General features: G+C 44.2%; 2 protein-coding genes across 2 annotated transcripts; both read right to left on the bottom strand.

Moving 5' to 3' along the window:
• Window positions 1–5799: 5799 nt before the first annotated feature.
• On the bottom strand, window positions 5800–8021 carry LOC127298563 (large ribosomal subunit protein uL14mz). Its single transcript, XM_051328416.1, has 4 exons — window positions 7866–8021; window positions 7673–7746; window positions 6999–7102; window positions 5800–6397 (listed from the first exon to the last, which is right to left on the bottom strand). Exons 2-4 carry the CDS (start codon window positions 7704–7706, stop codon window positions 6023–6025), a joined length of 513 nt encoding a protein of 170 aa, XP_051184376.1. The 5' UTR covers window positions 7707–7746; window positions 7866–8021; the 3' UTR covers window positions 5800–6022.
• Window positions 8022–10717: 2696 nt separating this feature from the next.
• LOC127298561 (probable ribosome biogenesis protein RLP24) lies at window positions 10718–12489 on the bottom strand. Its single transcript, XM_051328415.2, has 4 exons — window positions 12238–12489; window positions 11405–11518; window positions 11169–11305; window positions 10718–11075 (listed from the first exon to the last, which is right to left on the bottom strand). The coding sequence occupies exons 1-4, from the start codon at window positions 12316–12318 to the stop codon at window positions 10916–10918; spliced, it is 492 nt and encodes a 163-aa protein (XP_051184375.1). The 5' UTR covers window positions 12319–12489; the 3' UTR covers window positions 10718–10915.
• Between the last annotated feature and the right edge of the window lie 848 nt (window positions 12490–13337).

The raw sequence follows: 13337 nt of genomic DNA on the forward strand, positions 1-13337 counted from the left end.
TCGTATTATGGTTAACAATAACCTTGTCCCCGTTGATTTTGTTGTCTTAGATATTGAATGCAATGCATCTTGTCCCCTTATATTGGGAAGACCTTTTCTTCGAACTGTTGGTGCTACCATTGATATGAAGGAAGGTAATATTAAATATCAATTTCCTCTCAAGAAAGGTATGGAACACTTCCCTAGAAAGAGAATGAAGTTACCTTTTGATTCTATTATTAGAACAAATTATGATGTTGATGCTTCGTCTCTCGATAACACTTGATACACACTTTCTGCGCCTAGCTGAAAGGCGTTAAAGAAAAGCGCTTATGGGAGACAACCCATGTTTTTACTACAGTATTTTTGTTTTATATTTGAGTCTTGGAAGTTGTTTACTACTGTAGCAACCTCTCCTTATCTTAGTTTTGTGTTTTGTTGTGCCAAGTAAAGTCTTTGATAGTAAGATTCATACTAGATTTGGATTACTGCGCAGTTACAGATTTCTTTGCTGTCACGAATTTCGACCTGCCTCTCTGTAGGTAGCTCAGAAAAAAAAAGCCAATTTACGTGCGTGATCCTCAGATATGTACGCAACTTTCATTCAATTTGGGCATTTTCATTTGAGCAAGTCTGGTGCCATTTTAAAATTCGTCTTTACGAACTGTTCTGTTTTGACAGATTCTGCCTTTTATTTCGCATTGCCTCTTTTGCTATGTTGGATGAATTTCTTTGATCCATTAATGTCCAGTAGCTTTATGCAATGTCCAGAAGTGTTAAGAATGATTATGTCACCTCTGAACATGTTTATTTTTATTGTGCACTAACCCTCTAATGAGTTGTTTCGAGTTTGGTGTGGAGGAAGTTTTCAAGGATCAAGAGAGGGAAATGATGCAATATGATCAAGGAGAGTGAAAGCTCTAAGCTTGGGGATGCCCCGGTGGTTCACCCCTGCATATTCTAAGAATACTCAAGCGTCTAAGCTTGGGTATGCCCAAGGCATCCCCTTCTTCATCGACAACATCATCAGGTTCCTCCCCTGAAACTATATTTTTATTCAGTCACATCTTATGTGCTTTGCTTGGAGCGTCGGTTTGTTTTTGTTTTTATTTAGTTTGAATAAAATGGATCCTAGCATTCATTGTGTGGGAGAGAGACACGCTCCGCTGTTGCATATGGAAAAATATGTCCTTAGGCTTTACTCATAGTATTCATGGCGAAGGTTGAATCTTCTTCGTTAAATTGTTATATGGTTGGAATCGGGAAATGCTACATGTAGTAATTCTAAAATGTCTTGAATAATTTGATACTTGGCAATTGTTGTGCTCATGTTTAAGCTCTTGCATCATATACTTTGCACTCATTAATGAAGAAACACCTAGAGCTTGCTAAATTTGGTTTGCATATTTGGTCTCTCTAAAGTCTAGAGAATTTCTAGTATTGAGTTTTGAACAACAAGGAAGACGGTGTAGAGTCTTATAATGTTTACAATATGTCTTTTATGTGAGTTTTGCTGCACCGGTTCATCCTTGTGTTTGTTTCAAATAACCTTGCTAGCCTAAACCTTGTATCGAGAGGGAATACTTCTCATGCATCCAAAATCCTTGAGCCAACCACTATGCCATTTGTGTCCACCATACCTACCTACTACATGGTATTTCTCCGCCATTCCAAAGTAAATTGCTTGAGTGCTACCTTTAAAATTCCATCATTCGCCTTGCAATATATAGCTCATGGGACAAAATAGCCTTAAAAACTATTGTGGTATTGAATATGTACTTATGCACTTTATCTCTTATTAAGTTGCTTGTTGTGCGATAACCATGTTTCTGGGGACGCCATCTACTCTTTGTTGAATATCATGTGAGTTGCTATGCATGTCCGTCTTGTCTGAAGTAAGGGAGATCTACCACTTTAATGGTTAGAGCATGCATATTGTTAGAGAAGAACATTGGGCCGCTAACTAAAGCCATGAATCATGGTGGAAGTTTTAGTTTTGGACATATATCCTCAATCTCATATGAGAACACTAATTGTTGCCACATGCTTATGCATTAAAGAGGAGTCCATTATCTGTTGTCCATGTTATCCCGGTATGGATGTCTAAGTTGAGAATAATCAAAAGAGAGAAATCCAAAATGCGAGCTTTCTCCTTAGACCTTTGTACAGGCGGCATGGAGGTACCCCTTTGTGACACTTGGTTAAAACATGTGTATTGCGATGATCCGGTAGTCCAAGCTAATTAGGACAAGGTGCGGGCACTATTAGTATACTATGCATGAGGCTTGCAACTTGTAAGATATAATTTACATAATACATATGCTTTATTACTACCGTTGACAAAATTGTTTCATGTTTTCAAAATAAAAGCTCTAGCACAAATATAGCAATCGATGCTTTCCTCTTTGAAGGACATTTCTTTTACTTTTATGTTGAGTCAGTTCACCTATCTCTCTCCACCTCAAGAAGCAAACACTTGTGTGAACTGTGCATTGATTCCTACATACTTGCATATTGCACTTGTTATATTACTCTATGTTGACAATATCCATGAGATATACATGTTATAAGTTGAAAGCAACCGCTGAAACTTAATCTTCCTTTGTGTTGCTTCAATACCTTTACTTTAATTTATTGCTTTATGAGTTAACTCTTATGCAAGACTTATTGATGCTTGTCTTGAAGTACTATTCATGAAAAGTCTTTGCTGTATGATTCATTTGTTTACTCATGTCATTACCATTGTTTTGATCGCTGCATTCATTACATATGCTTACAATAGTATGATCAAGGTTATGATGGCATGTCACTCCAGAAATTATCTTTGTTATCGTTTACCTGCTCGGGACGACGAGAACTAAGCTTGGGATGCTGATACGTCTCCGACGTATCGATAATTTCTTATGTTCCATGCCACATTATTGATGATATCTACATGTTTTATACACATTATATGTCGTATTTATGCATTTTCCGGCACTAACCTATTAACGAGATGCCGAAGAGCCAGTTGATGTTTTCTGCTGTTTTTGGTTTCAGAAATCTTAGTAAAGAAATATTCTCGGAATTGGACGAAATCAACGCCCAGGGTCCTATTTTTGCACGAAGCTTCCAGAAGACCGAAGGGGAAAGGAAGTGGGGCCACGAGGCGCCGCCACAACAGGGCGGCGCGGCCCAGCCCTAGGCCGCGCGGCCCTGGCGTGTGGGGCCCTCGTGTGGCCCCCCGCGTTACCCTTTCGCCTACTTAAAGCCTTCGTCGCGAAACCCCCAGTACCGAGAGCCACGATACGGAAAACCTTACTGAGACGCCGCCGCCGCCAATCCCATCTCGGGGGATTCTGGAGATCACCTCCGGCACCCTGCCGGAGAGGGGAATCATCTCCCGAGGACTCTTCACCGCCATGGTCGCCTCCGGAGTGATGAGTGAGTAGTTCACCCCTGGACTATGGGTCCATAGCAGTAGCTAGATGGTTGTCTTCTCCTTATGTGCTTCATTGTTGGATCTTGTGAGCTGCCTAACATGATCAAGATCATCTATCTATAATTCTATATGTTGTGTTTGTCGGGATCCGATGGATAGAGAATACTATGTTATGTTGATTATCAATCTATTACCTATGTGTTGTTTATGATCTTGCATGCTCTCCGTTATTAGTAGAGGCTCTGGCCAAGTTTTTACTCTTAACTCCAAGAGGGAGTATTTATGCTCGATAGTGGGTTCATGCCTCCATTAAATCTGGGACAGTGATAGAAAGTTCTAAGGTTGTGGATGTGCTGTTGCCACTAGGGATAAAACATTGATGCTATGTCCGAGGATGTAGTTATTGATTACATTACGCACCATACTTAATGCAATTGTCTGTTGTTTTGCAACTTAATACTGGAAGGGGTTCGGATGATAACCTGAAGGTGGACTTTTTAGGCATAGATGCATGCTGGATAGCGGTCTATGTACTTTGTCGTAATGCCCAATTAAATCTCACAATATTCATCATATCATGTATGTGCATTGTTATGCCCTCTATATTTGTCAATTGCCTGACTGTAATTTGTTCACCCAACATGCTATTTATCTTATGGGAGAGACACCTCTAGTGAACTGTGGACCCCGGTCCTATTCTTTACATCAAATACAATCTACTGCAATACTTGTTCTACTGTTTTCTGCAAACAATCATCTTCCACACAATACGGTTAATCCTTTGTTACAGCAAGCCGGTGAGATTGACAACCTCACTGTTTCGTTGGGGCAAAGTACTTTGGTTGTGTTGTGCAGGTTCCACGTTGGCGCCGGAATCCCTGGTGTTGCGCCGCACTACATCCCGCCGCCATCAACCTTCAACGTGCTTCTTGGCTCCTCCTGGTTCGATAAACCTTGGTTTCTTTCTGAGGGAAAACTTGCTGCTGTGCGCATCATACCTTCCTCTTGGGGTTCCCAACGAACGTGTGAGTTACACGCCATCAACCGCCGGCGGTAGGCGGCTCTTGCGGACGATCCATGGCAGCGGGATCCGGCCGGGAAGGGCGGGGCGGAGGAGATCGGGAGGCGGCGGCGGCGGTTGGCTTGAGCGAAACCCTTCGCGCGCAGTGGAGTGGACGATACCGGTTTGACCCACTATCCCCGCTCCCACCCCGCACAAGTAGGGGGCGAAGACCCGCCCCGTAATCGAAAACAGCAAAAATCGGAGCGGGGGCCATTTTTACGGGGCGTGCTAGACGGCCGGGTAGAGCCGAAACCCGTATTCCGGCGGTTATTATACGGGTTTGCCCCTTTTAGGGGGTCTGTTAGACATGCTCTAAGTAAGCTCGTCAAGAAATTGAACAATGTAATAAGTTTATATACGGGGACAAACAGGGCGGGCATAGGACCGTACTAGCAGGGTTGTAACTTGTAAGTTGTAACCAAAATTATATCAGACTGGGGTTGGAATTGAAAACGGAGCAAACTGAGACCAAAAACGAAGCAAAACATCTAATAAATACACACACAAAGCATATGCAAACAATATGATGAAAAATATATTCAAGCGTACGTGTAATACTAGACTTTGGCCAAAATTGAACACTTGTTCATACATCACAACATCATGGTTGCTAGCACAAAATCACAAGCATCCAAAATCAACCAATATGATAACATTAAGCAACACATACCAATAATTAATAATAGCTAGGCAATTGTGCAATACTAATAATAGAATTGCCGAGCTCGCGAGGTAGCCCCTATACATTATGGTCGATGGACTAAATTGGAGGTATGCATACTTTGGAAAGTCTAATTTTATCATACGATCCACCAAATTATATCGGATAATTCATATCTGTTGGATATCAACCATACTATATCATCTACGGTAGCCATCAGATATGTCGGATATCCGGTTAACTAACAGTCAAAGCAGCATACATATCGGTCAGATTTTTAGAAGTGCATACCGCATCTTTAAAAACGGACTAGGATACGAGTTCCGAGTGGAAATTTGCAGCATCATTTACATCCCTATATGTGACGTGGATAGGCCTAGGCTTTGAAGACTTTGACTTGAGTGATCCATGGGATAGCATTTGGCCTTTGGCCCTGGTTGGAACGGGTGTAAACTAAACCCACCGATTATTTAGTTTAATAACTTTGAGCTAAATACAAGTGGTCACACTAAGTTTTACACCAAATCGAAGTAAGCCTCTTAAAGATATTAGCAAGCTTACCAAGTGCCCGCAACTCGATTCATTAAACTAAATTCCAAATCAGCTTTGCCATTAGTGCCTAGATTCAATCCAAGTTTTCAATTGCTCATTGAACTCACAGGTAAAAGCGAGAAATGTAAGCAATATGTTTTCGCTATTTTGAAGTAACACCGAGGTCAACTGCAATATGGTTGCATTGGTACATATCCAAACACAAACTATCAAGAAAAAAAAAAGTGGAACACAATAACAGCAGGGTGGCAACCAAAACATCCCCAGAGCAGTCTTGAAGACAACCCCATGTTCGTTTTTCATTCCACAGAACAAACAGAGAGATATGCCTAAGCACAGCGACGTCTCAAACTATGTGCTCAGCCAGCGCCAAGATCTTGAGATGCTTCTTCTTCCTGAGCTCGTGGGGAACAGGGCCGAAGACGCGAGTGCCAATCAGCTCGCCCTTGTTGTTCACGATGACTATAGCATTGTCATCGAACTGGACCTCGCTGCCATCACTGCGTCCTTTCTTCATAGCAGCACGGACGACCACCCCATAGACCACATCACCTTTCTTGACCTTGCCACGGGGTTGTGCTTCCTTCACGGAACCAATTATCATGTCCCCTAGCCTCGCTCCTTTCTTCCCCCTCAAGGACTGTATGCACATGACCCGTTTGGCTCCAGAGTTGTCTACCACCTTGAGGTTGGTTCTCATCTGGATGAATGTCCTGATTTGCTGAAATCAGAATAATAACACATGTTACTGCTTCACTTCTTCGAAAAAATAAATGCATAAAGCCATTTCAATTTTCAAGAGGTCTACATACTCTAGCAAGTACTCCCTCCGGTCGGATTTAATCGACGCGGAGGGAGGCATGTGCACGTACGATTTTGGCAGGTGCGTGCGTCAATTATTTCAGTCCAGAGGTAGTATCAACAATACTGACAACTTTTTCAAAAACTAAGTTCAAACACTTAATCTCTATGCTGGTTCTGAGACATCTAAAATAACTCGGAAAATGTTCATGAAGACTAAAGTGTAGTAAAAAAGTATGCCTTGTAAATGAAACAGAGTCCAATATGTCATAGGGATCTAGTGTGTAATCATGATGCCATCGCTAGCAACTACATAAGTCCTAGTTGACAACAATTATAACTGCAAGCTATTGAACTATATAAAGGAAGCAACATCATAATTAAATACCCTATAAGAAGCTAACAAAACTCTTATAAAATATTGTGCTAATTTTCTAACTGATGACAATTTTCAGAAGAAAAGAGATTTGAGGGCGTGTTAAGGTGAAGGAAAGATTTATGCTTGAGCAAAGCAGTAATACCTGACTGATAGCATCACAGCGAGATGACCCTGCCACTGTTTCAACAGACGAGTTAACACCCCCATACAGATTGTTCCCAATGCTTCCCATCAGAGTACGCCCAACTGCATAGATCAATAAGCATTTACATCACGTGAATCAATAAACTGAGCACCACAGTGCAGCACTGTATTGACAAAATTTGAATATCAATACATATTTCAACGAAATCACAGGTGCATAAGATCCAACTAGATACAGGCTCTCAAGATATCATCTTCTTACAGTGATAGTGAGTACATCGACCCCATGTTTCGGAACCAGCTATTCTAGTTCTGTAACATATAAGTGATATGAAATCAAACACAATCTACCTGGTCGCTGCCCTATGCTACAGAGGTTAGTTTATCGGGCAAACAAATAATTATCTGAACTGATCAAGGTTCAACTAGCAGTCATGATTTGCATCATAGCCACTAACAATTTCGAACTTCAGTTCATTAGGCAAGAGGACAGACGCCAAACAACACAGAGTGAAGATGCATGCTCACTTGGTTTCCATGTCATGAACTGGTTCTTGGTTACACTACTACTACCTCCTCAAGTCAGGTACTGGAGAAGTTCTCACTGTACAGGACCCATCCGCAACATCTACAACTGGAAAGCCGTGATGCGAATACGAAACACTAGTATACCTGACGAACACTTTGACCTCAGGAACGCCGCCATCTCCTGGCGTCACTCCGCACAGCTCTCCGCCTAGGCTTTCCTGCAAACGAGAAATCCCGGAGCAACGTCAGTTAGCGGTGGCAGCACTGCGGCGGCCGCGTCCAAGAACGCGAACCCTACGGCGCCCCAAGATCCGTCGAGTCCGACCAGCACACCCACCTCTTGGAACGGAACTGGACAAGAGGGTCAGATCCAGGGAAGCAGCGGGGCGTGGCGGGGGCAGCGTCCCGGCGGCGCGGCGTCGACGACGGGGAGGGAAATGAGCTCGGCGGAGACGGGCGGCGGCGCCGGGTGGCGATGTAGCGAGCCAGCGTCGCGCAGGCTGTTGCGTGGAAGGCCCATCGTTAACCTGGGCTGGGCCATGCAGCCCACGGATGGCAGGCCCGGTATGGTTTGGTTGCTAAGCCCTGCCCTTGTGTATACTTTCTTGTGTGACTTTTTTTTTCTGAGAAATGCGCGTATATTTTTCGAGAAAAATGCAAAGGACTTTTTTGCGTGTTCCATTTCATTAAAAAGGAATAGTTTTGTTTACATGTCTCCTATAGGACTTTGATACAACAACGGAGAAAAGGAAAACGACATGAGCCCACGGGGGTGCCTCCTCTTTGATTTTGATCATCAAGCTGCGAACCGAGGACTGCGCTCGGTCAAAGACACAGTTGTTAGACGCATTCGCTCCTATGTTTCCAGATCATCCAAGGTAGTAGCAGTAGTTGCAAGGCCCTTGCACAGCGGTTTTGGGTTTGTCGGCTTGACCTCAGCAAGCTAGTCGAAGAGCGAGGCGTCACTAGGGATCCTACCGATCATCCAAAGCCCAGATTTATTTGGAGAAGATGCACTCAATGAGCACATGGTGCATGGTCACCGGTTCCGGTCGCAAAGCAAGCAACGTGGATGCTGCTGTAGCCCGTGGCGTGCAAGGCATTCAGCGGTCCAGCAACGATCTTGGGAGGCCACCTAGTGGAATAATTTCACCTTCGGCGGTGCCCAAGCCTCCCATATGTGCATCCAGGTAGGGCTAGAGGTTGACCCGTGGAACATGGCCAGGTATGCTGATCGTTCAGAGTATGTGCCGCTCGGCGTCCACTTCCACTGGTGGCGGTCGGCCTCTCCTGTGAGAGTCGTTCGTTGAATCATCTACCAATGTTGCAGGTTTTGTCAAACAAAATACCATGAGAAAAGGCCAACACTTGGTAAAACGGATAGGAGAGGCAAAATTGAAAATTAATCGAGTGAATTGTTTGTATAGAACAAGGACTTTTGAAGATCTAGATTTCTAGAAGTTTTCAGTAGCAGATAAGAAAGCTTACCAAATAACAAAGACAAAAAAAACCTAAGGGGCAGGGTTCAAGGCAGTATGGTGGTCAGAACACTGCACTGGAAAAGTTACCTCACAGTGGTGATTAGTGATTACATAAGGAGTGATTGGAGATTTGGAACAAAGAGAAAGCCGGATAGAGTGACTTCAAAACTATTTCAGTCCCCGTATACTTTTCTTACAATACCAAGTAAATTCCATCATTTCAATTTATGCACAATACTCTTGCATTATTGAATTATTGGTCGTGAAGACACATCATTCAGCATATCATGAAATAATCACGCACTGATTATGTCTGGCACCACTTCTGCATCACTCAACAGAAACTGATGAGAGCTATGGTGATTTTAATGTTTCTCCGGGCCTGTCACTACTCACTACCCATATATGCAAAAGCAAATAGCTTATGTAATCATGAATCCTGATACATACCTCAAATAATTTGTTCATATTATCAGCCGTTTTTGCTGATGTCTAAACAAAAAACACAGTTGTTCCTGTCTGCATACTCTTGTGCATCCTTCAGAAAGCAAAGAATATGGTAAAAATCTCCTTGTAATACATTCAGCATCAGTGTCCCAATTTAACAAAGTCACAGATTGTTCCACAAAACTTGAACTAAAACCGCAAACTCATTACGGATAAGAGAAAGTATAACGAAATAGAAACATAGAGGCAAATCCAACCAGAAATCCACAAATATCGTTACAAATGCTTCAGTGACTTTGTTAAAACCGCAAACTCATTATGGATAAGAGGAAGTCACGGAATGTTCATGCAGCTCATCAGGGGGAAGATGATATACGTTCACCCAGTACTGCACTTTGTTAAATGATTCTGCACTTGCTATGTCATAGACAATGATTGCAGCACCAGCTCCCCTGTAGTTCACAGGTGCTAATGCAGCATACCTGAAAATTGGCTAATTCTCATGTGGGGAACTAAGAAAAACATTTTAAATGCTTGCACGCAACACAAATAAGGTAAACAAAAAATGTTTGTGAAAGCACAAGATGGTACAGAAATCATGTACACCAAATCCGTGCAAAGATGAACCATATGTAAGACTTAAGCAAAGATTCTAATATGCAACTCCCCTGGCAAGTGTCCAAGATTTCGAACTTCACCATTGTGGAGTCCTCCAATGCTAATGTTCGTGACAGAGACGATGCACCAACAGCTACCTAAATCGAATGCAACTAAGTAAGTCGAATGAAATAATACATGTAGAAGTGACAAGGGAAACTATATCTAGTGTTCATGAAGCTGAAAAAGAAGTCGAATGTTAATTTCGCCTTTGATGTGGGGTCTATGACCACGGACAGAGCGGAGAACAAGCAGCTTTTCCAAACACTTGAATCTCCCAGTAAGACCGGACCAGTATAGCAAGAAAAACGCCTCAGGTGTTAAAAGGAGACATAATTTTAACTCTCACATGACTTGGCGAATGAAACTGTATTTGCTGATATGCTCGATCACCAGCAAACTATACAGTTTGCATCCGTAGGTATATCTCTGCTAGTATGCTTACATTAGCAACAGTAAAACTTGCAATACCCAGAGAATTTGGACACAGAGAGCTTAACCAAGACTATAAACTGAGCCAAGATTATCCTTCAGACAAAGCTGGAATTCTTCCAAAGCAACAGCTGCCTGAATTTTTCATGTAGTAAAATGACCACACCAACAATGACTGATTAAGTTCACGATTCTATTAACGGTAAGGTAAGAAATCCGACCATAATCTGCACCATTACAGCACACACAAAACCTGCTAATACTCAGTCGAAAACAAATGTCATCACCGTCTACAACCTTACAAAACCCAAAGTAGTACTGCGTACAAGGGACCATGTGAACATGCAAGCACCAAAACATTTCCATTCCACTACTCTTCCATAAGATTCTCTTCGGTCTTGAGCTGAGAAACGATAACCTTCTGCTTAGCAGCTTCATAGGCCACGGTGTCCTTCTTAGGAAGCATCTGAAGATCCTGCTCCAGCTCCTTCGCGTCCTTCTTCCGTGACATGCTCTTACCACCCTTCTGTCTGTTAGACGGAAAAAAAAATAAAGCGCGTGTTAGACAACGAGACCATTCCGAGAACAATCAGATACACTGAGCCGGGGAAACAGCAACCGACCTCTCCGTGATGTGTTTCTTCTGCCGTTCATGCCTGATCTTGGTGATGAGCGGGATGGCCTTGAGAGTCTCCTCTGTGAGGATCCGGTTGTAGCGCTCCGGCCTGTTCCTCTTCCTCTCGAACTCAAACGTCGTGTCCTGGTTGATCCAGACAACGACTCGATTAGGAGTTTAGGACCCACACAAGACTCCATACTGACTAATGGAAGGGTGTAGAAAACAGTAGGCTTTGTTTACCTGCGTCATGTCCTTGCCACGCAGGCGCCTGTACGCCTTGGTCCACTTAACCTTGCGAGGGTTCCTCTTCATCTTGAAGTTCTTGTGGCATTTCGATCGGCAGAAGCGGAAGACCTGACAATCAGATGTAAGCAACCTGGTTACGTGACATGCCACTAATAGAATACAGATACAGGCACGAGTGAAGCTACAGAGAAATGCTTCAAAGGTAAGGATGACAAAAACGGTGTTGAATCTTCAGCTGTTCATAAGGCCACAGGTGTGCACATGCAGATCCAGATAGAATGAGAAGTTAAAGTTGTTGAAGGGATTAATTAACTCCAACAAGGCATGATGAATCTCATACGAACAGTTTCCATAATGTTCTCCTTTATGGATATCCGCACCACTTAACATCTATTTCAGCTTTTCTATCTGAATGGAACCAAAGCTCTCTGCTTTCTAGATGATCCTTATAGAATAGGAGATGGAAATTCTATCTAACTCCATCTAATCTACTTATCTTCGTTCCATAATTTCATTATCCAATTTTGAATTCTCTCCGAAGAAATTTCACGCTCGATGCAGCACATGAATCGAATCTCGTAGGAATCGTTCTAATATCATTTTTTCCACAAAGTTCGCTCTCCCCTACGTTAAGTAATCTGTGGAAAACAATCACATGGGATGCAAGACATGGACAGAATAGAACCAGAGCTGCTCGCCACCAGGTTCTTGATAGGTTAAATAACTACCACGGCTGGCGTCCAAGCATATTCCGATACCACGACGACAGAGGCTAACGAGATGAGGCACACGGCACCACAGGTTCTTTGATACGGCGAATAGATTACCTTGGCGTCGTTCCGGACGAACTGGATGCCGTGGCCGGGGTAGACGGTGGAGGAGCAGAACCAGCACTTCTCCAACCTCATCGCGCCGTCGGGGGGACGCGCGGCAGCCGCTTGGGATCAGGAAGACGAAGACGAGGGTGGGGATTTGTTGGAGCGGAGGCGGCGACGGTGGGAGGGGAGGACTAAGGAGAAGGGCGAACCCTAGGTTACGTTTGGGGAAGAAGGGCTCGCCGCGACTGGGAGGCGGCGGCCGGCAGGGGGGAGTGGGAGAGGAGAAGACAGGGTTTGGCTTGGGCACACCTATACGCGGGGGCTCCGATCAGGGCCGCTTAACGAATCGGCTGGCCCGGGCCTCCTTGGGCTCGGCCCATGTTACGTTCGGTGCTGATATTTAGGGCATCTCGAGTAGCGCGACGCAAACGGACGCTGAGCGACTGTTTACGACCGCCGTGACCGAAAATGCGTCTAGGCCCTCCTACAGCGGGACGATGCATAGTGACCGGGCCGTCCACGGCGATGCAAATCTAGCCCAAATATGCATGAGGTTTGCGTCTCCGCGGACGTTGCGCAGTCGTGGAAAGTGTCCGCGTTCATAGCATCTGGACCCGGTCGGCAATGACTAGGTAACCATATTATTTGTTCATTACTATTGATTGGCCAAAAGGACCATCTTTACCGAGATGGTTAGTCGAGTTAACCTAAAACTACAACGGCCGTACCTACTCGCCGTCGTGCGGCCTACACTGGCCTCGGTTACTCGCAGTCGCGCAGCCTACTACTGGTCGTCGGAAGGGCCGGTGTCGAGGCGGCTCCTCGGCAATGCCCACCATGGGGGCTTGCGTTTAGAGAAAGGCGACGATGGAGGTTCCGGGAGCGAGACGGTACACGGCGTACCCAGGTGCACGTCCCCGCGGTGGAGGATCGCTACGTCTTTCTAGCAATCCACTATATGAATATATGTGTACACGGGGCCACCATAGGCGGAGTTGTTGTATCTAGTCTAGTTCTAATCTGCGGGTTGTGATATCTAGGCGTGTCGCCTCTATGTTTTCTGTTTTTCAGATCTCCCCCCCCAAGGGTGCCCGTGCCTGCCTTTATAT

Source organism: Lolium perenne, chromosome 5 (genome assembly GCF_019359855.2).
Source record: "Lolium perenne isolate Kyuss_39 chromosome 5, Kyuss_2.0, whole genome shotgun sequence".
NCBI lineage: Eukaryota > Viridiplantae > Streptophyta > Magnoliopsida > Poales > Poaceae > Lolium > Lolium perenne.